The sequence below is a fragment of the Corvus kubaryi genome, unplaced genomic scaffold, assembly GCF_017639235.1.
Source record: "Corvus kubaryi isolate FWS band 111438036 unplaced genomic scaffold, C.kubaryi_AGA036_p1.0 71, whole genome shotgun sequence".
Classification (NCBI taxonomy): Eukaryota; Metazoa; Chordata; class Aves; order Passeriformes; family Corvidae; genus Corvus; species Corvus kubaryi.
The window spans coordinates 13,192,685-13,217,879 of NW_024582059.1; the positions used below are offsets into that span (position 1 = coordinate 13,192,685).

The 25,195-nt window shown below is 39.3% G+C and overlaps 1 protein-coding gene across 6 annotated transcripts in view; it reads right to left on the reverse strand.

Annotated features, from left to right (window-relative positions):
• Nucleotides 1-25,195, reverse strand: part of CCSER1 (coiled-coil serine rich protein 1) — a 629,908-nt gene that overhangs the window by 548,263 nt on the left and 56,450 nt on the right. For all 6 annotated transcript variants that reach the window (XM_042049677.1, XM_042049676.1, XM_042049678.1 and 3 more), the window contains exons 2-3: nucleotides 8,403-9,761; nucleotides 5,605-5,792 (exon numbers count right to left, since the gene is read on the reverse strand). In XM_042049677.1, coding sequence (XP_041905611.1) covers nucleotides 5,605-5,792; nucleotides 8,403-9,717 — 1,503 coding nt within the window. In that variant the 5' untranslated portion in view covers nucleotides 9,718-9,761. The remainder of the gene's footprint in view (nucleotides 1-5,604; nucleotides 5,793-8,402; nucleotides 9,762-25,195) is intronic.

Here is a 25,195-nt window from a genome sequence, read left to right on the forward strand (position 1 = left end):
AAAAGGCACTTTCTCCATACTAAATTAACAATATAAGGCTCAAACTACTAAGTACCTATAGTCAGCAGTTTATTCCTATCTAGATAGCACTGTTCAGCCTTATAAGAGCAAAGTAGTCCTGACAGTTCCTGCTTTAAGTGGCTTCCACAGTTTCTTTTCACAAAGGAGCAAAACGCCAAATTCATTGCAAAAGGGGAAATTTTGTTACGTTAGTACAAATCTAGTTATAAATGAATGCTGTCAAGTCCACTTCTCATGAAGGGTGAACCACTGCCTTACAGGGTTTGCTTGAACAGTTCAGCAACAACTGATGTTCCTAAGTATTCTCCCTCGAGAAGCTCAGCACAGCAGATAGGAATTTGAATTAAGCAGAAATACAATAATTCGGTGACAGACAAAAAATGGCCCATCTATTTTAACTATGACATAGCTTTTATGAACACCACAGATACCAAAGATAATACACGATATAGCAAGTTAAAACCACGTTGTAGCTATTCAAAGAAAATACAACATTGCTAGTTCTAAAGAAGGTTGTGCAGAAGACAATTAAGGAATGTGTCTATTTGCTTACCTAGTTCGTATTTTTGTAACAGTCTTGGCATATCTGAAAAAGGTTGTTTTGTTTGAGGGTTTTTTCCCAACCTGAAGCCCTGAGCACTCAAATCCTCCCTCTAACCTTTCATTCACTGCCTTTCCAGGGCAGGCACTTAAGGCATTAATAATTTATGTGTCTCCAGTCTGTAGAAGGAGAGTGTAGCCCATAAGGTTTTCTCAAGCCTTTACAGGTCACATTTATGGGCCACAAAAATAGCCACATTCAAATTCCACTTTCAAATCTACTGGTTAGTCACCCTCTGAAGCTCATTCAACTCAAGTATTTTCAACAGCAGCTTCCACCTCATGTATTAGCCACACATTGCATAAAAATCTCAGCTTCCAGAAGGTCAATGTTAACGTAACCTCAAGTAAATATGAAAATCACTTATATTCTCTCCAGACTATCAGCCAACCTAGCTTGATTCCCACTCTGTGTTTAATCATACACCAGCAAAATACCATACTACTCAGCACAGAGAAGAGGAACATAAAAAACATTCTAGCCCTCATTCATAATGTAGCAACTGGGTTAAAACTGGTGCTTGATAAATAAAGAGTACTCAGGTAACATTAAAAATAAAGTCATCTGTGAGAAGCAACGAGCACACTTCCACGCGTTGCAGATTTGGGTACAGCCTGATAACATACAATATCAAACACAGGAAGAGATTTGAATACAGTGGTTTGGATAATTGCTCCATCACTGCAAATACCATTTCTGAAGTATACTAGAAACCTGACTATTAACTGCTAAGTCGCCCCAAATCACTTAGGTAACAAAACTGAGGTACAGTTACACACACAGAATATCCAGGACACCAGCCACAATTCAGACACCAGCTGCTAAATAGAAAATTATCACAGAAGTTCTGCCCATAACACACTTTCATTAGCAACCTCTGTTTTGACTTTCTGCTCCCTCCAGTACATGTACTAGGAGTCTCAGATATTTACAGTTAACCTCTCTTTTGCAAGCATATTTCTGTATCAGTCATTTACCTTTATTCTATATTCCTGAAATGTTAGATAGCCCCCTCTATACTAAATTAGTAAATGATTAATTTTTTAAATTTAATGTTCAACTAACGTATTCAACCACTTCCATTATCAAATTGAATTCCTGCCCATGAAACACTGCCCTGTATTCTGACACTGGGCTTTGCATACGCTGCTCCTAATTTATGTTGTAAGTACATTTACTGAGATGCTTGGTACTTGAAGCATCCTCACATAACAAGCATAGGACAAGCGTGAGGAAAGGGGGATTTTGGCTAAGCATCAGCACTGGATGTGTAAGCAAAAAAAAGCACAGTCAAAACCTCAGTAATATAGTACCCAGCATGCATCTCAAAAAATTATCTTTAGGCAAGGCAAAAAAGTAAAGTGAAAATTGAGAACGCAAATGAAGCAAACTTTGTGGTAACTGCAGTTACTGTAGTGCATGATAGCCAGTATCGGAGAAAACACGAATGCAGCTATTTGACAGCTTGGCAGCAGGGCAATGAAGACTTGTATCACTGTTAAAGCTGAGGGGGAAAAAGCTGGGATGCCCTTAGGTCTCAAAAGTCCTTGGCAACAAATGGTTTTATACCTAATATATAGGATCCACGGGAAAGATGCAAAGAAAGAAATGGCACAGTCAAAGCAACAATCCGGAAAAATAAGTTGTGCCGCTCTAATTGGGCTGGCACAAGTCGGCAAGGCTGCTTTGCTCCAGGCAAAGGAAGCTGATGATGCAGCACTGAGGGCAAGCACGAAAGTTTTTACCTGTAAGGGTGAAAAGTTGAAGCTGAATTTAAGAAGCAGAAAACAGGCAACATTTAGAGAAGATTCAAGCATGAGGAACTAAAGAGAAAACTGTGCTGAAGAGTGCCCAGAGAAATGCAGTCCTGCAGTACATAATGTTCACCCACTGAGACAAGAAGTTGAAAAATAAGGGGTTTTTTTAGTTAAATAGTACATATGCTGATAGACAGGTGTGGGCAAGGGAGCAATTATAAAAACAAACAACTATTTTCCTTGTAAGGAATAGCAGAGAAGCAGAAAGGCAGGTTTGCAAGAGCAAAATATAAGTGGGCAGTCTTGTTCCGCTGCACGTAAGCAGTCATATTTCTAGACAGAGTGAAAACACATATATGCATGCAGGACAGTGTAGCTCATGTCTTGAAGTTGGGCAGTGTGGTCTAGATGCTCCCATCATTCTCTCAAGTGGTTTTTTTCAACTTGAAGTAATGCACAGTTACTTCCATTCGTATCATCCTTCATGACTATCTGGTTTTAATGACTGTAATTTGCTAGCATTTAAAAATATCTATCAGCAAGTTTACGTAAAAATTGCAAATTTCTTAACATTTCATCTTTGTACTAATAAATGTGATATTCAAGATACTCATCTTTCTGTATTAGCCACTACTGTGAGAAGTGATGGATAATTCTGTTGCTCACACACACCTCACTTTCTCTTAGTTCTGAGTACTGTTACACATCAAGTCTTCTTCCCCTGCTGTTCTGTCTCCTAATTCTCTTAAAGAACTTACTTAGAGTAATTTGGTGGTCTGATTTTTTTTTTTTTAATGTGGTTAATCTAATTCTCTTTGTGTCAGCTCTACAAATTTACATTCCTTTTACTCGTCTTGCAGGACTGCTTATTTCAGACCATTCAGGTCTTCTACTGTGCTGCTTCATGTTTTCCTTTTTTTTGCCTCTCTTACACATTGGAAAAGAAGAACCACCTAGGCAGAAACAGCAGGCTAAACACAGCTTCTACCAATCTTCTGAGACATAGTTAACCAGTCTATATGTTATGCCTAAAGATTTAAATTTGTTAACTCATGAGTTCATTGTTGGAGCGTTAGAATGACCAGAGTTTATACAGCAATATCAATCTCTTTAAATTGCATCACTATCAATACTTTTCACCTGGAAAGGGTCTATTATATTGCAGAGGCTAATAACATTAAACTGCTCAAACACGTGTCCTGAATTGCAGTCATCACTCCCCAAAACCATTCCTGGTGAAACAGCGCCCTCTCGTAGCAGAAATCGGTCACTGCAAGAACGGCAGCTTTGTAATAAACACGTTAACTGGCAATCCAAGTACTTCACCTCAAGTGTTTGTTTCAAATCATTATTTACAATACTACGAAATTGGCACGTTTGCAGAGTTATTTTGAAACATTTTTTTCCTTCCCTCAATTTCATTTACAAACAGCATTGTTCTTAGCCAGTACATAAATTACTCTCAGTACCTCACAAGTTAGTTAAGGCCACACTTAAGGGAAGCAGTGGCCCTGTAAGTTTGATACATATTCCCAGTATTTAGGAGGTATCCAAGCTTTTACCTTTCACCTTCGAAACAAGAACTGACAATTATGCAAGAATACTCTGCTGAGCGAGTTGTGTAGGATAAAGAACAACTTCTCAGACGCTAATTTTTTTTTTTACTTCCTGTCTCCTGTGAAAATCTCACACCCCTTGAAAGAGATTTTCTGGCTCCTCACTCCCAGTCCCTTAGCAGAGGCAGCTCACACTGCCTGCTACCACGAAAAAGAACATAAACAGGGGCAAAGATACAAAGTTTCTTCAGCTTAACAAGCCATCTGGGCACTGCCAGAAAACCCGCATTTGCAGCCACAGCCACTCACGGCAGTGCCGCCAAGCAGAACTGCACAGCAATGCTGCCCTTGCCATGGGGGCCTCTGCTCTCCCCCATCGACTTGCCATCCCCTTAAATGTCTGTGGTACATTTTCCTCCAGAACTGAACAAAATGAATACAGACAGCCACACGACTCATGTTTTTCTAGCCACACAAGAAAGTTAGCTTTAGGGTTTTTATAATACTTTTGTGTAATAATGCCGATTCTTTACCTACTATTTATTCTTCATTAGCATCATTCACTGGTAGCAATCTGCTACGCTGGTGTTAAACATGAATTGATTGTGACAAGCATTTTCAAGGGGCCTTTCTACTGTTCAAATACATATTATTATGAACATTCAATTTCTTCGTATTTTTTTTCTTTTGCTTCCAGGAAACTCTTGTTTACTCTTTTGTCTTCTGGTTGTTTGTGGGGAGGAGAGGGTGCAGGGCATGTTTTCAGGTTTGGTTTTGTTTGATTTACTTCCTAAACCTCACTTTTTACTAAAAAAGTTCCTATTTTCTTAAGATAGGAAAATGATATTCATATGTACTGGGGTAAAAGCAGGGATAATTTTACCTTCACTCATGAGCATGCTCACTATTCTTGTTTTAGAACTCCTTGGTCTGTGACTAATACCAATAAGCATGAGCAAAACCATGTGAGTCTGTGGACGATCTTGCTAATAGCAGTGTGGGAAAAAAGCCCATGGATTTCATATACAAAACACAGAGAAGGGACTCAGATTACCACCTAATCCCATCCACGATTTGCCTGCTTCCTGTTGTTCTTGTTGTCACCTTCCTACTTCCATCACTAATATAGGGCTAAATAGAATGAAATGCTACAGCATCAGTGTAGCCTAGTATTTAAATGAAAACAGAGCTCTGCCTAACAGCTTGGGTCTAACAACCCAAAAAAGGTTCACAGGCCTGAGGCAAGGTTAACCAGTATTTTAGGGCATGAACTCCATCTGCGTAATGCTCTGTAGGCCTACGTGAAACAGCATCTTTAAATGTCTTCACGTTCTTTCTAGCTTTGAAAAATCATGTTATTCACTGAAACTTGGATGCAAACTTCCTGCAAAAACAGAGAAACACGAAAAGCTCCATGCTTTAATATCATAAGCGAATCAGCAACACATGTCAACAAGAAACTCTTCCCAGAAAGTATGCAAACCTTTTCACAGCGCCACACCCTGCAAAAAAATACTTTTAATATCCAAAGCTGAGCCTGGGTCACATTTTGGAAGGCTGAGACAGCTCCTGCCCTCTATTACTGTTGGTTGTGAAGTCACTGCTTCTCACTATGGTTACACCAATCACAGAAAAACATAAGACTTACACATGTGGGAATAAAACTCACCATACTGTTCATTTTGGAAGAGGATGAGCTTGCTCTCTGCTTCCGTAGGCTGTTAAGCTCCTCCTCGTTTCCATCCTTTGGTTTTATGATCAGGCGGCTGCCCCCAGCAGTACCTTCTGAAGAGGACCTCAGTCGTTTCTCAACAAATCTGCCTTCCCGGTACGGACTGAGGTTATTGGCAAGATCAACTGCAAAGAGAGAAGCAATCAGCAGTTGTTACAGAGAATTGCTATCTACAAATATTTTCTGAATCAGAACACTGCTTTGCTTGAAATGCTTACACTGAAAGGGAATCACATCAGAAATGTTCTGTAGAAAGCAGACCATGCTTACCTAGATAAAAGTGTCACCTGGGCCCCAGTTCAGCCCCCAGGCATGCTCAGCACACTACAGCCCAGTCCAGGGCTCCACACAGAATCCAGAAGGACTCTTTGCTCCGTCCTTTTCTTTCTCCCCTCATCACAGGACACTTTCAAACTGCTGTCAGTAAAATCTACCAGAGAAACTATCACTTGTCCAGTGGTGCCAAAACCCAACCTGCCTCACCCTGTGCCCAAAGGCAAGTCCAGCTTTTGAAGGGCCAGGTCACAACTTTGTTATCCCTCCATAAAGCCAGGGATGCACACTGGTTTCCACTTCTGTGTAGTCCTTGTTTAGCCTTGCACCAGCACCCTCCAAATTCAGCCTGCAGGCAGCAGGCAAAATCCCAGTCCAGTTAAAACAATAATACATCAGGAAAGAGGAGAAAAAGATACATTTTGACATGCTAGGGCAAATTCAGAGATGGGGAAAATAAAAGCATAACAGCGTAATAAATGTCACACATGTAGAAAATCTTCTTTTGCATTTTGCAAGAGAAGAGACATTTTCTCTAAGGGTTCTCAAAAAAAAACCCATATCACATAAAAATACATAAAGGTATACTAAGAAATACAGCACATCAAAACTGCTCATACATGAATGTCACATTCACCATGCTATCTATAATGACATCAGCTATGAGACCAGGTACAGAAGAGAAAATATCTACTACCAAAGAAAATGCACAGAAATACTATGTATTGATATCCAGGTTCAAATACTGTTTTAGAAAACCAAATGTTCAAACCAGTCTGTTTGCAACAAGTACAACTACTTATAACCATATCTTGCTGAATGCCATGTAAGCTTTTTCTGTATTTGATTCACTTCATATGGCAGGATTTTATCTTTTTTTCAATGGTTCTTTTGTATGCTTGACCAATTTCTAATTTGAAACATTCTTCACCACACAAGCAAAAAAAAAAATATTTTGAACAGCATTAAAAAACCGTAACAATTAGTCATCAACTTTTATATAGTGCATTATTAGCTCTAGTGTTTCTGTGAACATGAATCCAATTTACAAAAATCCCTCTATCATGATTCCAACTCCCATTAGCTGCTTTCCTGAAATACAAATTAAATATCCAATTGCCAGTGCATGAGTTTGAAATGCAGTGGGTATTTCTAAACATCCCTCCAAGCTCCTCACTTGCTGTCCCCTGCAGTACTCTCTAGCAAGGCAGATTCCGAACTAAGAGCTCATTCACAGATGAGACAATGTGGCAAGGAAGACAGAGTGCTCAGGACCAGTAACATACATAAATGGGAATATTTTTTTTCCCCAAAGTGACTAAGGTTCTGAGGGAAAGAGGTGCCCTCTGGTGAAAGCTAATTCAGTGGATTAATTTGACTTTATATTGCCATTTATGTACAAGATACCCAACTAAGCCTTGCAGTGACTAATAATTCAAAAAGTAAGATTGCTTTTGAGTGCTTATAATCTACATGCCTAGATAAATAGCCAAGCAAAATGATGGGTGTGAATTAATGTGAGTTTATACTTACTATCATTCATCTTCTAATACAATCACTACAAATGCTGTCTTGTTAACTCTCACAAATTTTGGCCCATCACATACAGCCTCAGCATTATTCAAGAAAGCACCAGCCATTAAGTTGGCTTGAGAAAATAAACTGTCAGAGATAAATGTCTTCTGACAGGTGCCCTTCACTCAAGGGCCTGGTGCCTTATTTATCTGCATCTCTATAGATTGGGATTTCTAGGCAGAGTCTTTCCACTTGATCTTGTTAGTATTTCCAAATTACTCTTCATAAACTAAAGACCCAGTGTGAAATTTAGATGGTGATTAACTCCCTCCATTTCACAGATGACAAAATGGGAATTTGGACACTTATTTCAGCTGGAAGCAGAAACAGGATCTCTTGTACTTTGACAAAATATCACTCTAAGTTACCCTAGAACATCAGTTGAATAGAGAAAGCAACACTCTAGAAATTTTCTGAACCCAGATCAATATAAAGGAAACCGTATTACTTCCCATAATCAGACTACAAGAAGGTTTGTTTCTCTGGTGATGTTTCCATCCCAAATTACGCAACCCCATAGCTCAAGTTCAAAATAGCCATGTTTCAAAAAATCATAGCTTCGGCCTTTAATGAGAGCTGGGAATCAATACTCGCTTTCTTAATTCATTCTTTACTACAGCAAAGCGTAGCCACAAACAACACTGATGGGTGTTTGCAAACTGTAAAACACAAGCTCAAAAAAATCATAGACTTTTTCTTTAATTCCTACAGTTTTGAAGGAGGACACAATTTTTACTTGTTGAACTTCATAGCTAGCACTTGCAATTCTACAAAAACACTTTATGACAAAATAATCATTATAGAAGAAATGAGGCCAGCCCCCCCCACCCCCCCCACCCCCCCCACAAAACCCACCAACTCAAAAATGAAAAGACCATGAGACATACCTTTAGGATGGTTTGATTCATAACCCTGTTGTGTTTTAAAGGACTGAGGTTCAGAACATGGAACAGGCTTAGACTCCACTACAGGAATTGTGTCTCTCATGTGCTTGGAGGGCGTGCTTTCATCTCTGCTCCCACTCAACCCCCATGCCTTTGGAGAGAGTGTCACTGGTTCTTCACTATGCTGTAACGTCAAGGTTCCTAAATGTGCATTTTCTGAGTTATTTTTTTCTATATGCCTGGCATCATTAATATGTAGTCCATTGGCTTGCAACAGTACTTTCGCTTGATTAGCAACTGAGGTTTTGAATAAGGTACTGGATTCCACGCTGCACGAGCTTGCGTGACTCACAGGAGATACACCAGCAGAATGGCCAATACTTTGCACAGTATCTGTCTCCCTCGTAGGAGCAGCAGCAGGATTAAAAAAGATCTGAGAGGTAGAGACATCATGGCCAAAATCCTCTGCAAGCGCTGCCCCAGGCCCACTGCTGGGCAGGGGATCAGCCTCTGAAACAGAGTCCTCAGTCAGAGCGACAAAGTCCGAGGGGGTCTGGGCAGCCGTGAGGTCAGCCGAGAGCAGCGGGGACTGCAGGGAGCTGCCCATGCACTCCGTCGTCTCAGCCGAGCATGGAGGAGACGACTTGGCCATCACAGGTTCGCTTTCCACATAGGATTTAACTTCCAACAAGCACCTGGGCTGCTGCACAGAGGAAACCAACTGACTCTCAGGAACTGGTTTGGAAAATTTGTAGTGTGACGAAAAAGATTTAGTGAGAAGTTTTCGTGTGGACTGTTTGACAGAATATCGGCTTTGCTCTTCTGCAAAGCCTGAATCATCACCCTCATTTTTCCCAGAGCTTATGCAATTGATAAAGACATTCTTATTAGCTGAGGGCTCCTTTCCCTTTTCAAAATCATCTGTCAAAGACCTTGTTATCTTCTTGTTACGTGAGCTGCCAAAGCCAACTGAATGCCTTCCTCTGCTTTTTATGTGTTCATCTAAGCTGAGTTTTTGAAAAGTGCTAAGAGAGAACTGGGCACCATTTGAGACATTAACATTTTGACTCGCTGAGTCAGGCTTCTGCTCACTCCCTTTCTTGTTATGGAAGCTAATGGAAGGAGTGCGGAAAATACTCCGTCGCTTTCCTGTGCTCCCTGAGCTGGAGTTCGTGCTGGATGGGGAGGAGGTGTGGACACCAATGGCATTAGCAGAAGAAGGCGAGGAAGGAAGGGAGTCGTGTCTCCGGCTAACACTTCTCCTGAATATTGGCAAACGAGATACAAGAGTCGATCGTCTGGATCCAGAGTCCCCCATCAGGGCACAAAGGGTCCGTGGTTCTCCACAGCCAATAAAGTAACCTGGGATGAAAGAAAAATAACGGGGATGGGGGAAGGAAGATAAATTATTCAGCCTCAAAGACCACTCAAACAGACTCTTCAGTCAGCCTAAATACACGAGATGTCAACATCATTTTGTTGCGTACAATTACTGAAGACACTTAGAATTTCAAAGCGACTTTCAATGGACAGCACGGAAAACCCAGCAAGTGAGTAAAGATATCGTTCAAAATATTCTACAGATGAAAGATCCAGTTTTATACATGGTATTTTACAACACTACTGTTACAGTACAAAATCTAAATGCCAAAAGATATACAAATATATCACCCAGATGCCCTTGTTTTGTAAGTTCTTCTTATAAACTGTAAGCTCTCTCAGAAGATACTTGATTTTTCATGATCTGACTAGAAAAAAAAACATTATTTTGCATTTCTAAATACCCAGATTTTTGCAAGAAAGAAGAGGATTTAAATTTTCCAATCTTCACTGAACCTTTGGTTGGATTTTTAATTACTTTTACACACTTCTGTTAAAGGCTGTATGTACCACTTCGCAGTACAGAAAATTATGGCATTGCAATCCAGCCAAAACATTCAACACTGAAAATTCTTCCTAAAGAACTATAAGTTCAAGGAATTTACTGTCAAAATATGGGATCATGTTTATAGATTTGAACTTTAATGTTTCCATTGAACGCTTCTCTGAAATCCTCTCATAGCCTTTTTGCTTATAATTAGCTACATTTTCATGTCTTTTGAAATTAGTGAGAAGTGTTTCCATGCGCAAGCACTTGGCATTTTTGATAAATATTTACGCAAAACTTATTTTCACCAGCACTGTAGATGTACTGGAAGAACATTAATCTTTATGAAATATATACCAGTTCTACCTCTTTTTGTTCTCGTTAAAATAAACTATCACTGTGAAAGACAGGACCACAGAGAGAAAGCAATAAAAACATGTAATATATAATCACAAGAACATGAGAGGCTGCAGGAATAATGCCCCAATGTAACTTCCTGAGCTGCTGGCGTTCAGCACATAAAAATAAAACCCAAGTCATTTATCTACACAATGCCTGTATGTCAAGTGCAAAAACAAAGTAATTCATCTAATGAGCAATTTAGTATGTGTTATGTGGCTAGAACAAGTATCTATGAGCAATACATATATTAGGTAGTGTATAAATACACACACATATATAAATGAAAACAGAATTTTTAATAATGAAATGACATGTATGTTATATAACTGTGAAAGAAAGGGTAACAAGTAAGTTCAGAGACTGTTTCTGACTAGACACTGGACTGCATTTTTGTGCTGTTAACACTTTTTTTAAATGCTAGTACAGCTCCAGTCTGAACATGCAGTGTCAAGCAGCCATACTATTCACAAGCAGCAGGAATCAATAAGCAATTCTGTAGTTTAGGATGAGAAAACCAGCTTGGGAATAGCCACTAATTGCTAGAAGTCATCAGGGATCACTGGTGATCCCTCATGGCAAGCAAATCTTGATCTAGACAATGCCCAGGTTCTGTGATTGAAAACCCAATCTGAATTCAGTCTAACTGGGGCAAAACTGACAACACAGGACCACACAGAGTTACTGGATTAACTTTACATCCACCAGTGAACTGAAGCCCAGCCAGTTGTTCCATTTCACTGACAGGTATGAAAGTTTGCATTTAGACCACTCTGTAAGAGCAACTGCAGAGGACACAGGGCAGAGATGCCGAGGTCCTGTGAGCTCCCACAAGAGCTGGCGTTATCCCAGCTTGTTCACCTGCCCACAACTCTGCCTACTGAAAATGGGCTTTCGAAAGCCACATGAAACCCTCTCCCATCCTTCCCCTACAAGCTTCTCTCACTTCTTTAATCACTTCAAGACCTAACCGTGTTGGGGTTTCTTTGCTGTTGTGACTCTCTACCTGCAGGCTTACTGGTATGTATGGATAAACACACCAAGAGTTTTAGAGATTGTGAGGGTTCTTCCCTGTATTTTAAGGAGACCATAACTGCTGAAAAAAAGACTTTAGAATGCATGTCATAGGTTAGCAAGCATAGTCCCAGAAGGGATGTCCTTGCTAAGGGGTGCTTACAGCTTCCTCTGGGACCTGACAGAGCCTATCAGCTGGCCAGTTTGAATATGGACAATTCTCTAAGCCACTTAAAGTTGTGATCACCTCTGTGATCCACATTTAAGAACAGGAAACTCCCCCCCAAGCTCTCTCTCGTTTCCGGCGCTGGCACAGGTGGCTGCGGGCCCCGTGTGGGGGCCAGCGGGCCCGGCCAGGCCCTGCTTGGGCCAGGCCAGGCCGGGCCACGGCCATCCTGGAGCCGATGGACCTGTTCCAGTCGTGGAACCCCCCCCACTGCCTTGCCATGGGCAGCCGGAGCGGCTCGGCTCTCCCCCCTCTCCACTGCGATAAGAAAAATTCCAGCTGCAAGGCCAAGGTGAGATTAACCCTTTTATTGCTGTGAAGAGCTGAAAACCTGAGGGAAGAGAAAGAGGAGATGCTTAAAGCTGAAATTCTGTTGTGAAGCTATGATATATCAGAGTATCCTGTTGTAATTTCATGAAGATATGGGGGGTGGAGTGTTCAACTCGTGAGCAAAAGCACCTGCGCTGAGATAGGCAGATGCTGACGCAGCTGTAATTCCATGAGAAGTTTGGACAGGGAGAGATGGACCAGATGAGGACTTTTGCTCCAAACGGGAAAGGAGAAACCTCAGTCCCTAGAGATGCTCCCAGAGATAGTCCTAAAGATGATGAGGATGACCCTTTGCTCCCAGGGAAGGAGAAGGGCCTCTGTTTTTGTTTTTGAACGGCTCAACCTTAAAATTGTACCCCAAAAACTTCAAGAGCGGACCCTCGAAAGCAGTTGTGGGAAAAGCTGCAAGTCGGGGGAAGGGACTCACATGCGAGCAGAGAGACTCCTCTTCCTAAATGGACTGAACGATATTTGGAAGTGGGCGGCTGTCTCCTTGTGATAATGTTTTCATAGCACGAGCAAGAAGAGACTTCTCTTTCTAAATGGACTGAACAAGGTTATTATGGAAGTGGTAAACAGACTGAACATCTTAAGGGTTGTCTTTTTACATTGTCAGTGGGAGAAGGGAGGAAGGTGGGGGGAGGAGGAGAGTTCTGAAGGTGCGGTATGATTTTTTTCTTCTTTTAGGTCTGTTAATAAACTTCTTTATATTCTTTCAAGTTTGGTGCCTGCTTTGCATTTCTCCTAATTCTTACCTCACAGCAGATAAACAGTAATGAGTATTTTGGACCAAACCACTACACTAAATTGGTGTTTCTGCCCGGTTAAAAACCGAACCTGCTGCAATGCAGTTTTACAATAGCAGTAATGAACAAAGTATTTTTTAAATACCTTACGTCTCTATAGATATTTTATGGTCGTATAAAACATTTGCTGCCACTGCTCTCTCTCCTGCCCACAACTTAAATTGTCAGTTCACTGAAGAACAAGACATCCTAGTTTATAATTACAATATTTTCCAAGTTCAGAGCAGAAGGAAGCAGAAAAATGAGTAAAAAGCACACTCTGTAACTTGCACTGGAAATACAAAGGCTGTGTCTAAATAATAGAGATTATTCCTAAGGATTGACCCTGAAAAAACATAGCCTTGGCTTTCCAGGTGGTAATAAATTTTAATAGAATACATTGCCTCTAACAGCAGGTAACAAAATGGCATTTATTCAGTGATTCTGCCTTTCCTGTCTCTTGAAGGAAGAACACAAACTGTCAGCATTCCTCTTATTGTCTAAGCAGCAGAAATCCTCATCCATAAAATAAGAACTAAGTACAATACACTGTTCTTTCCAGGTCTACAATAGCTATCAGAGGACATTTCTTAAAACATATACCCTTGTGTAAACATACCTATATACATGCATGCCCATGTGCATATACTGTTTGAGTGTTGTGAACATTCTAGTAATATTTTTAGTATTATTAATGTAATATAATTATATATCATTTATACTCACACACACGCACTTTACACTGTTAAACCGCCGAAGTTTAGCACTAAGTTAAAAAGACAACTTTTTTACTTGCAATGCAAGAAAAAATAACAAGTATTTCCAGACAGCAATACTTACAGATACTAATGAAATCTGATCTTGTATTAATTTTTTTGCTTACTGCAGGGGAGTTATAAACTCCCATATATGTCCTGTTATGACTAAAATAGGAAGTGTTTCCTTTCAGTCTCTACATTTAACATGATTATTTGTACTTAACAACTTCACAGCAGTAACCCTTACAGAGTGAAATTCACTCCAGCTACATCTTCTCTACAAAACCATTAATTTGCTTTATCTAACATCCTCATCCCTACCAGCATCATTCTTAAAATCTTCAACAGAGGAAAAAGAAAATAGCAGAGAAAGACACCTTGGTAGGCTCCTCATTTAGGACAAAATATATTTTGCATCATTATCACATAATGAGAATACTCAAGAAAACAGTCCCACTATTCTGTACGGAGGTGTGAATCTTGATCAAATACACAACCATTACTTTGTAATATTTTCAAATTCCAAAATCCAGTTACTGCTGAAACTGAAGTGTTTACTCAGTGCTGCACAAGACAGACATTAAATTTTGCTTTTTATGAAATGGATTTTTGATGCATATTTTTGCAGCTGGCATTACACGAGACAGAGTTGGATATAATGAAGGAAAATGAATAAGTTACTTTGAAAACAATTGCAGCCAGAGTATACTGGATTATTTTAGAATTTTCTCTTCCTCAAGAGCTTGGCTACAGTTCACAGTTTCTGAGCTCCTGTGCTCAGACCAACAGAAATGAGAAACAAAGTGTGAGCAAAATATTTTCCCTCTTAATAGAAATTTTAGAAGTTAATCAGATGGAAATAGCTTCCTTTCCTGTTGGTCTGCACCAAGATGTTGCAAAATGCAGATTAATCTCAAAAATGTCTTAATATCACTTATTTAATTGCCAGAGAAAACCAAGAAGTCAATTTTTTTATACTTTGGCCTTATTCTTTCCACACAGGAGGTCTTTGGCGGAACAATCCAGCTAATATTGTAATATTTGACCTTCATCTTGCCTACAGAAGTTGTCTGAGTATAAAAAACACACAGAGTAAAAAAATTACAAAAGCAGCTCTGTATTGTATATATTATTGTATCTTATCAAAAGAGACAAATTGTTCAACTTCCAGACAGTGAATGTAACTGCAGCAAAAAACCCACAAGTGTTAAAACAGGCAAAATTGTCAAAATTTTACACCAATATCTCCAGAGAAATCTACTCCATCAATTCACCAGCTGAAAAAGAAAACACAGTACTTTTTATTTCAGCTTCTGCCAAGCAGCTACTCTCTCAAGTGTGCCAGAACTCAGGGCATTCAATAAACAGCAACTCCTGGTGCTTCCGGTTTTGAGCCCCAGTAGATGGAGCCATGGACCTACTTTCTCAATAACTGCAAATACGAAAAAGCAACAGTCGGGTGCCTTTTACATTTCTCATTGCCTTCGAGGCAAAATTTAGGAATTGAAATTATTTGTGAATTTTACCATTAACATAATTACATGTACACACCAAAAGACAATACATGCTTATTCAACACTGTAGTGTGTAGGGGAGTGCAAACACTCCCGTTATAAATAAACCAACCTGCTACTACATCTCAACACTTTCTAAAGCTTTCCTAAAGAGGTTCTCCTTAAAGACGCACTTCCCTAGAAATATCAAACAACATCTTTCACACAAAAACCAAAACTGAATTAGCTATCAAAGTTTAAACTAGGAGATGACATGACACATAGCTGAAAGGCCTCAAACCTTACATCAGAGCAAAATATCAATAAGCATCTGGATGATTTTTAGGTTCCACTCATAGTTTAAGGATAATGATACATTTTCTTTATTGCTTTGAATCAGGAACTGTACAATAAAGAAACAAACACAGGACTAGGATGTGCATCTTACACTGTGAATTTCCTGCCTCCATCCCTCACATGAGCATACCATGCAGCAGGAGGGAAGGACCACCTCACAGACACAGTCTCTACAGACCAGCTGCCTCCAGCCTTACACAGAAATTAAATTTCCCTCAGGATGCTACAAATACCCGCAAAACTACACGAAAATAAGTATTTTTAATTGTTGCTGGGACAACAGAAGTCCTAACGCAGCTGATGCACTTGTGAGAAGCAATCCTTTCATCCACCGGCTAACATCATAGCCTGTGGCTCCCACCCAAATTGTTAAGCTTCATCATTTGGATTCCAGCACTGTACTGTCCTCAGCATTTAAGCATTACTGCCTTCAATACAGTTCTAATTCTATTGCAATATTATTTGTCTCTCTAGTATGTTTGTGACTTGGTTTTACCTGAACAGCTCTCAGGGTCACTATGTGTGATGAAGCTTGTACATGAGGACAACATAATAGTCAAAAAAAAGGCCATTAAAAATCAGTTGACATTTAAAACAAAAGCAAACAAATCAACACCAAATAAATACTCAGGGCTTTAGCTGTTACCACGGACAATGTAACTAAATTAATAGGATCTTATTGAGAACACCAGCAAAGCCAAATGCCTGAACAATAGAAGGCACTAGCTAGGAACAGTGGGATTGTGAACCTGAAACAATCTGGTTTTGCAAATGGAATGAGTGAAACTCCTAATACGTAACAGCTCCATTTGCTGTTGTGAATAACAGTCTTCCTTCTTCCTTCCTTGTGCATGCAACCCTTGCAGCATGGTACTGAGCTCCAGAGTGTATTCTGTGGAACAGCAGCCACAGTCATAATTCTCACTGTGAAAATTTATAAGCTCCTACCACATCCACACCTGCTTGAAGGTTAGTTTTTCTGAACAGTTTTCATAAACAACAGAAGAATACCAAACACAGGGCACTAGACCTTTAAAAGTTATGTATGTCTTTATGTGCACACGTGTATAACTCCACACCCTTTTTTCCCTCTGTACTGAAAACTGATTGGGCAAAAAAGTTCTTATCTATCTAGGAACAGCTTTTATATACCTGAGGAAAAAAAAAAAAAAAAACAAACCTAAGAACACTGAATCCAAACACTGAGTTACCCTAAGGCAAGAGGTGAGAGTTCTTTCAGTTTCCTGCATTCAGCAGCCCAGGCCTATCTTTATTTTCAAATACTCCTGTGCTTTCAGGAAATCACAGAGTAAACAAGCAGATAAATTTGCAATAAAGAAGTCTGAAGCCACACACATAGATCAAAAGCCCATCTCTCATTTTGACTGGTCTTGTACCAGTTGAAGACAGTGATTTCATATATCCATAACTGCTATTCCCTATGTTGCAATTAAATCAGAAGTGTAACAATCATTCAAGGATGACAACTGCAGGTTATCTATACATCCTCTTTTGATTTTAAATTAGCCAGAAGGCAAACATTAGCACAAGACAAGTCACACACAACTCATTCTATCATTCACTATCACTGGGTATGTAAATTTATCCCACTTGTACCAAATGAACTGTGGCTTTACTAAAAACTGTGGTTTTACTGTGGCCACGTGAACCAGGGCAACTGATCATTAGAAACCTAGAGGCCACAGTTCTCTCACATTTAAACCATCCTCTACTTCAAATGTCTCTGTATCACACCAAAAAATCACTTCAGTACAATATACAAAATAACAGAAGTGAACCAACCTTACTGTTAGTCTTTACATACACCCAGCAGCCAGTTGCCCTTCAGTGACAGCTGGGATAATCTACTAGCAAAAAATTGACTGTGTGAAGAAGGTAAACAATTCACTTTCACCCATTCAACAATCAGACATTAAAAAGGTAAGAAATGGGGTAATGACCATACCTCAGTGAAGAAGCAGTCACATTCATGTTTTCATGTGTTGCTTTTTTAACAGAGGAGAAACCGTATCTCTCACCTCTGACACTTATCTGGATTCTGGAGAAGTGTACAATGCATTTCTTACAGCATCTGGTATTCACAATATTTAACAGTTTAATTAGAAACAGGCGCAAGTATAAGTAATAACCTGGAAATTCAAGCATCAAAGAGTATAAGCTTGCTTTGTGATTTGAATGCCATGGCATCAATTCCCCCAATTATCTTCCCCAAATATCCTTGCATGCAATGAATTATTCACTTTTAACAACTGAAGTGGACTTACACAGGTCCCTGAGTACACAAGGAAATTATACCATGAAGGGACAAAGAGAAATGGACTAATTTTGAGACATCTTGGGCGGACAGCGATACCAGTCTGGGGACTGGGAAGGATTCAATAGGATCAAATGCTATCCTTCTTCCCTCACATCTTTCTCTCCTCTCACCCCCATTCTTGATGACCACAGCTGTGTTTTCACAATGTTTACAGATAGAAGAAAACCATGTTCTAATAATATTTTAAAGAAAATAATTATATTTGGACTTCACGCTAAATACTAGTATTTAGTCATAAACATAGGATGTGTTTATATATAGACAGCAATTTGACTTCTGGCTGTACTTTAGTTTAACTAAAAAGGAAAAGCAACCTACAAAGAATCAAGGGTATTTTTTTTTTCATGCATGAAAAATCGGTGTAAGATGCCCACTAGAGCACTGACTGATGTGCACATTGAAAAACAGCAGACCTAGCATTTGCCTTAGCCCAGGACATAAAAAGAGGAAGAGACTTCTTGCCAGCCATTTGCTATGCCAGCCATTTGCAGATCACTGCTGCACAAGGCAGTTGGTATTCACGAGGAAAATACCAGGAATAACACAGCCCTAGCTCTAGCATGTTCAGTGCATAAAATTTGTTGGTAGAATGAAGCAAAGTACCAATATTGGCTACAACTCCCACAGGCATTCAAAGCATCCCTGTACGTTCTGCCTCACCCTTTCCCCCCCCCCAAAATATTAAAATTAAAAACTAAAAAAAAAAAAAAAAAACCAAAAAAACCAAAACAACAACAACAAAAAACAAAAATACCACCACCACCAAAAACCACACACCAAAAAAAAACCAAACAGCTTCCTGAAAATATTCTGCTGTCTCACAAGACATCATAAAGGTCTCTAAAGCATAATCCATTTGACTTGCACAGTTAGTAGGCCATTCAAGTTCAGCTTTAATGCGCTCCTTCTAAAATCTGCATCTCTTGCTCACTTCAAGCAAGTCACCTCATAACTGTCTCAGCACTGTGCAGTCCCAGCAGAGCTGCAAGTCTTTGTTCAGTGCTCTCCCTCTATTCCTCTTACCTTCCTGAATCACAGCTCCATCAGCAGCAATTTATTTTTTATGATAAAGCTTCCTGCACGTTTCCCAGTCTGGCTCCTTTTCAGGCTCAAGTGCCACCTGCCTCTGCTGTGTATATGGCAACCACAGTGACAACAAGGGTTGGGGCCATTTATTATCTCTGTCACTGGTTCAATGTGTGACCTTAACGGCAATAAAAAGGACCAAATCCTCATCTGCTGTAAATTCAACAGGCTCCAATGAAGTGAATCATGCTGATTTAAACCATTTGGCCTTTCATCCTTATAAGCCTCAATCACCCCATCTGTAATTCTTTGTTAACTCTTGCAAAAGCAACACTTGGACACGCATGATCCAATCACTCCCGGGATGCAGACTCGTAATTTAAGTAGATGGAAGCACGGTTTCCTCTTTTTTTTTTTTTTTTTAATGCTGACCAAGTACAGAATTCCTTAATGGATTACAGTAAAAATTAGTGAAACCCTAGCAGATTAATCATGCAGCTCTGAGCAGCCATACACCTGTGTTCCGTTCCAGCTTCTCCCTACATTGTCTGCTCAGAGCTGTGTTAAAAACAGAGCACTGAGACAGACAGACGCATGGTTTCACCTCACATCCTCACAGTCAAAAAAGCAGGGCACTAAAAACTCTTTCAAGGGATCCACTATGCTTATGTCCCATTGAAGTCAATAGGACAACTCATGTCTTGAAAGATGTACATGCTTTTGAGTAAAAGGATTTTAAAAATACAACATATCTGTGGCTAATAGTATTCATGAAAGTAAACTGTGAAAACTTTGCCTAACACTAGGCAGTTTAATTTACAGATTAGTCTTTGATTAATAAAAAGGTAATTGTAATGTATCAATGTTGGAGCTGTTTACTGTATTGCCACAAAATAATATAACAGCAATGCTCTTTTCCAAATTCCTCTAAGCTCAACAGAAGAGAACAATTCCCAACTCACGCCTCGAAAGAAATCTGGTGATGCAAAATGAACTGATAATACTCAGACTGAGGATTCAGATTAACTGAAACCTTCCAGGCAAGCTACTCACGGCTTACTAACTCTAATGAAAGGGAACCACATGATTCGTGTTCCCTGCAGTTTTTACCACACATAAGATGTGTGCCTCATGGGGATGAATATTAAATATATTCATAATTACCAGCCTCAATATTGTGTCATTTCATTATCTTAATTGCAAACTAACTGCTTTAGTTTCTTTATATGTTAATGCACTCCACTGGACACTACTTAGAAGAAGAATATATTTTTAAGAATCAATCATACCACATTTAGAAATAAATCATGATACTTGTCATGTTCTACCTAAGACTTCCATGAACCTTAGCAAAGACTCAGGCAAGACTCTTTTGTTATACTGAAATTATAATTATTTCTAGATTAAATTTATCACACTCACTTCTAGCTGTCTTCTTGTTAATAAAACAATGAAAGAGAAGAACACTCAAGACAACTCAATATATTCATATACTCAAATTCTAATTGCAAGTTGTTAATCAAACATTAAAACAGAGAGGCTCACATTTCTGTAGCATTGAGTATAGCACACTTTAAGATAACCAAGTGCCACAGCAGTAATGCCTGAAGCAGGTATACAAGTTTAAACACAAACAGTAAAACCTGCATTTTGTTTGGAAAACTGAAGGTTAGCAACCTCTAAGCATAAAACTGATGCCCACAAAGCAAGCACAGAAGGAAGTAAAAGAAACCAACTTCAAAACTCAGAGCTGCCTAAACAGCACAAAAACATCATGGAAGTTCCTAAGAATTCCAGAAAATATGAACACCTAATTTAATTTGTTTCTCTGGATTCAGGAACCCAGTTATCTGGAACTTCACAGCTTGTAGTCATAACTCAACACAAACTTCCATTAACGTTAATATTCAACCCAAAGTTCAACACAGCACAGTCTTCAAAAAGATGGTACATCACAGCTTCCATTTATCCCAGGTACAGCATAAATATCCAGGTGCTAAGTGGAAGAGTAAAGGTCTTTGAAACCATCACCTGTGTTTCCCCTGCTTAGCAGCGACCTGCTCTGTGACCAAGTGACCCAGAAGAACCTACCCCTCTCATTAGAATTACATTACCAGGAATATTTTAACCTAATAGTTACTTGAACTTCATATTTAAATTTTAGAGTCCTTAGATACATGGAACAGTTTTTTTACTGTATGTTCCTGGATGTCTCTGGCTCATTTTGTCACTGTTAACCAAAACCAAGCTGTACAGTCTAAAAACTTGAATCAGAATCCATCATTATGCCCAAGTTGGTATTGTTTGCTCCCCTTTATCACCAAATACAACTCTCAAAGCTGGTCTGATTTCCTGAAACATCAGGGACATCAGTGACAGCATTTTTACAAAAGCAGGTGCTTTATGCCAGTCCTGGAAGTCCAATCAAATAATTAACTTCTCAGCAGGGTGCAATCCATTTGTCTTCTGCCTCCTGGTTGGGATGACAGAAAGCAGAGATAACTACACCATGCCTAGAAGTTTGGTAGGAAGACAAATTGCTATTTTTTTTTACGACATATTCCCTCCCATCTAAGCAACACAAATCTCTAGTCAGTATTTTGCCTCCAGCAATTTTAGCATACACAAAGGATCAACAAATAAATAGAAAGAGAAATTTGGTGAGCAAGGATGCCAGTAGCAATGGAGAAATGATGGCAGAAATAACCTCCAATGTCAATTCAGAGTGAGCGATCTGGAGACCTGTCTCAAGGCAGCATCCCAACAGGAGAGATGCCTACAGAAATACACAACTGCTCAGAAACTCAAGGAAGAACTTCAACTCACCTCTCAATACAGAGAGAACATAAGTGCCTAGAAGAGAGAGTTAAAAAAAAAGGATGCTAGAAATGCAAAATATATTTTAAAAGTTAGTAAGAGACAAAAATTGAAAAGAGAAGTTTGGTGATAAAACCATGTCTGAATGAGGAAGAGTCCTAAAGTCATCCCAATTCATTTTTTAATTCCATTGAAAGATACATCACGGATGAGTTTACTGACTTACTACATTATTGCATTCTCTCAGAGCCAGTCAAACTCAACTGGAATTTAGAAAAAGGATTTTCTGAACAAGCATGCTACAAGGTTCCATTTTTCTTGTGCTAACTCACAGACGTTAACTAATTCAATTCTGCCAAGCACTTAAGCACATGCTTGACTTTGAGAATAATCTCACCCCTTTTCAGTAAAACACTTAAAAGCACACACTTCTTCTAAAACATGAGTGATCCCATTGACTTCAAATGGGACATAAGCACAATGCCGAGTGCTTTGCTGGATCAGTGCACAAAGACATAATTTAGCCCCCTTCACTGGATGAATTGGACATCCTGTGTCTTGCCATTTCATAATAAAAGACCAAAAAAGGTAAAGCAAACCTTAAAGGGTCAAATCAACTATGTAGTAACTGCAACCCAAATCATCATGTTCTAAATGCTTCTTAGGGTTATTTTAAAAGCGGAAATTAATTCTCAGTGTATTTTATACACTAAGAACAAATGAATGCATTATTTTCTCAAATTTATGCACAAGCCTAATTGCTATGCAGGCACAATTAAGAAGATCTAAGAAATGCAAAACCAAGATACCATATGGTTCTCAGTTCCAAAAATCAGAGACGTAAGAGCAGATTTCACACACTTTGTGTGAACACAAAACTCAGATTAAAAGACAGCTAAATACAGCAGGTCTCCAGTCTTGAATATATTAAAGAGGTGTCAAAAAACAAGTATGGGTATTTCCCAATTACCTCAATATGCAAACAGTTTGCATAGTAATTATTTAAAGACTAACAATACCAGGTTTAAAAAAATTGATTCAGAGGGATATATTAGTTCATTTCCACATGTATACTTATGAGATACCAACATTTCTATACCCCTGACCTCTGATTCTACAAAGATCTGAAATTTTGCTGATTGAGTTATGTTCTTTTAAAGTAAGTGAGATGAGCAGTTTTCACATATTTCATTTTACACAAGCACATTTTGTCTGCTTTAGCAGCACTGGGTGAGTCTGAAGGAAGTTGCAGGGGAGCGATATCAGTAAACAGGAGGGAAAATTCAGAAAATTGGGCTGTGCAATCTCAGTTAACTACATCAGCACTCACAACTGCGTTAATTACAAGCTCACAGCTAAAAGTTTTGCACAGCTTTAAGTTTTAGCTCATTATCTAGTCATGACTTTCTCCATCACACCTAAACTCTACAATATTAAATAGCAATAGAGCTGCCACACTCTCAAAGTTGCCTACAAATATCAGAGAGCATATTGTGAATGCACATATACAGTCTCACAGCTGTTGCAAAAGCAGTAACGCAAGACCCATCTTTCTCCATGGCCCTCAACGACCAAATAACAGAACTCACTCCTGGCAGTAAATATTATTCCTGTTGCAGCTTGTATCACAAAGACTGGCCTTTCCCATTTTAAGGGCTTGTTTTGACATAGTCAATAATTTTAGCTGCTCCTCCTCAGATGTGTCTTCTTCAAAGTGAAAAAAGTCATTCAGAAAGCTTTACTGCATCAGAAAGTGAAGCCAACAAAAGATTCATTACACTCAGCAACTCAGTGTCCACGTGGACACCACTAACCAGTCATGTCCCTCAAGGTCTGTGCTGGGATCAGTGTTATTGAATATCTTCATCACTAACAAAGACAGTGAAAGCAAATGCACCCTCCACAAGTCTGTGGATGACACCAAGAACAGCTCTAAAGTGAAAGTATGTAGGTTTAGATTGAACATAAAGAAGAAATATTTTATGATGAGAGTGGTGAGACACTGGAACAAATTACTAAAAAAGCTGTGAACACTCCATCCCTGGAAGCTTTCAAGGCCAGGATGGGTAGGGTTTTGAGCAACCTGGTTTAGTGGAAAGTATTCCTGCCCGTGGCAGTGGGGTTGGAACAAGGTGACATTTAAAGGTCCTTTCCAACCCAAACCATTCTGCCCAACGGCAAGAGCTGCAAAGAAGCGTTGAAAGGCACCTAAAAGCTGTCAGCTGCACAAAGCAGCTCTACAAAGCAGGAGACCTTGCATACTAATGACAAATGTAAATTCCAGGTGAACCTCAAAGGTACCTCAGAACTGATTTTGAGATAGGTAGTGCTGGAAAAGTCCCTTAAGGAGTAACATAAAATTAGCCTGCACCACAATTCAGATTCTGCACACCAGGAGGGAAAACATCTTCTGCCTAGAATTGGTTAACACAGCTGCTGAACCAGGCCCTCCTACACTGCAGCACAACTTGTGAATGTGTTCCCAAAACACAGCCCATTTACAGCTGATTACAGAAACATCTACTGATCACCATATATACTAATTCTCATGTCTGCCTTGATCTTTTATTTGTTACATAATGAAGCTTTCAAACTGGAACCAACAGGTATGCTAAGGGCCAGAACAGGGACTTTTAAGCCACTGATATTACCAACGTCTTTCTATAAGAACTCTTGTTTCTACAAGAAATGAGCAACACAATCTCTTTGCATATTTGCTCTCCTTCTGTTTTCATTAATTTATTTTCCAAAAATGGAATGTGTTCCTTGATTATTCTTCTTTAGAAAACAAGAAGATAAAATTATCTAACCAAAACATTGTGCTACTTGTTAAACAGGGAATGCTCTGTGAGAAGATGGGAAAACTGCAACCAAAATTCAAAAGAGCAACATCACCTGAATCCCACCAGCAGTAGTTAGATTAAGCAATCTTATTTTGAAAACTTTAACCATGTTCTGAACCCGGATAGAGTACACCTAATTGTTATTCTTGTGGGGATACACAGTTATCCAAAATACAGATAGCATGAATTAGGAGCAAGCACACACTGCCTAGAAGTCTCACCAGGATTTTGAGTATATTAATACTTAATCCAGTAGCTCTTGTCAGACAACAAGCAGTCACTTTGCACTTGTAAATGTCACATTCAAGCAAGCATCCTGCTTGCGTACGCTCTCTGCACACTGTAAAAACAGTGCTAACAAAATGATTCAGAGAGATGGAGTCAAAGCCCACAGAGAGGATATAATCAGAAGTAATGAAGGAGAGCTCTGTTCCTGGACAGCAAACTGCCAGATTCAGAGCCATCAAACCAACCTTCTCCTTCAGCAGAGAAGGATATATTTTGCACGGAAGTTCTAGACCTTTAAAAGCGTTACCAAGAAAC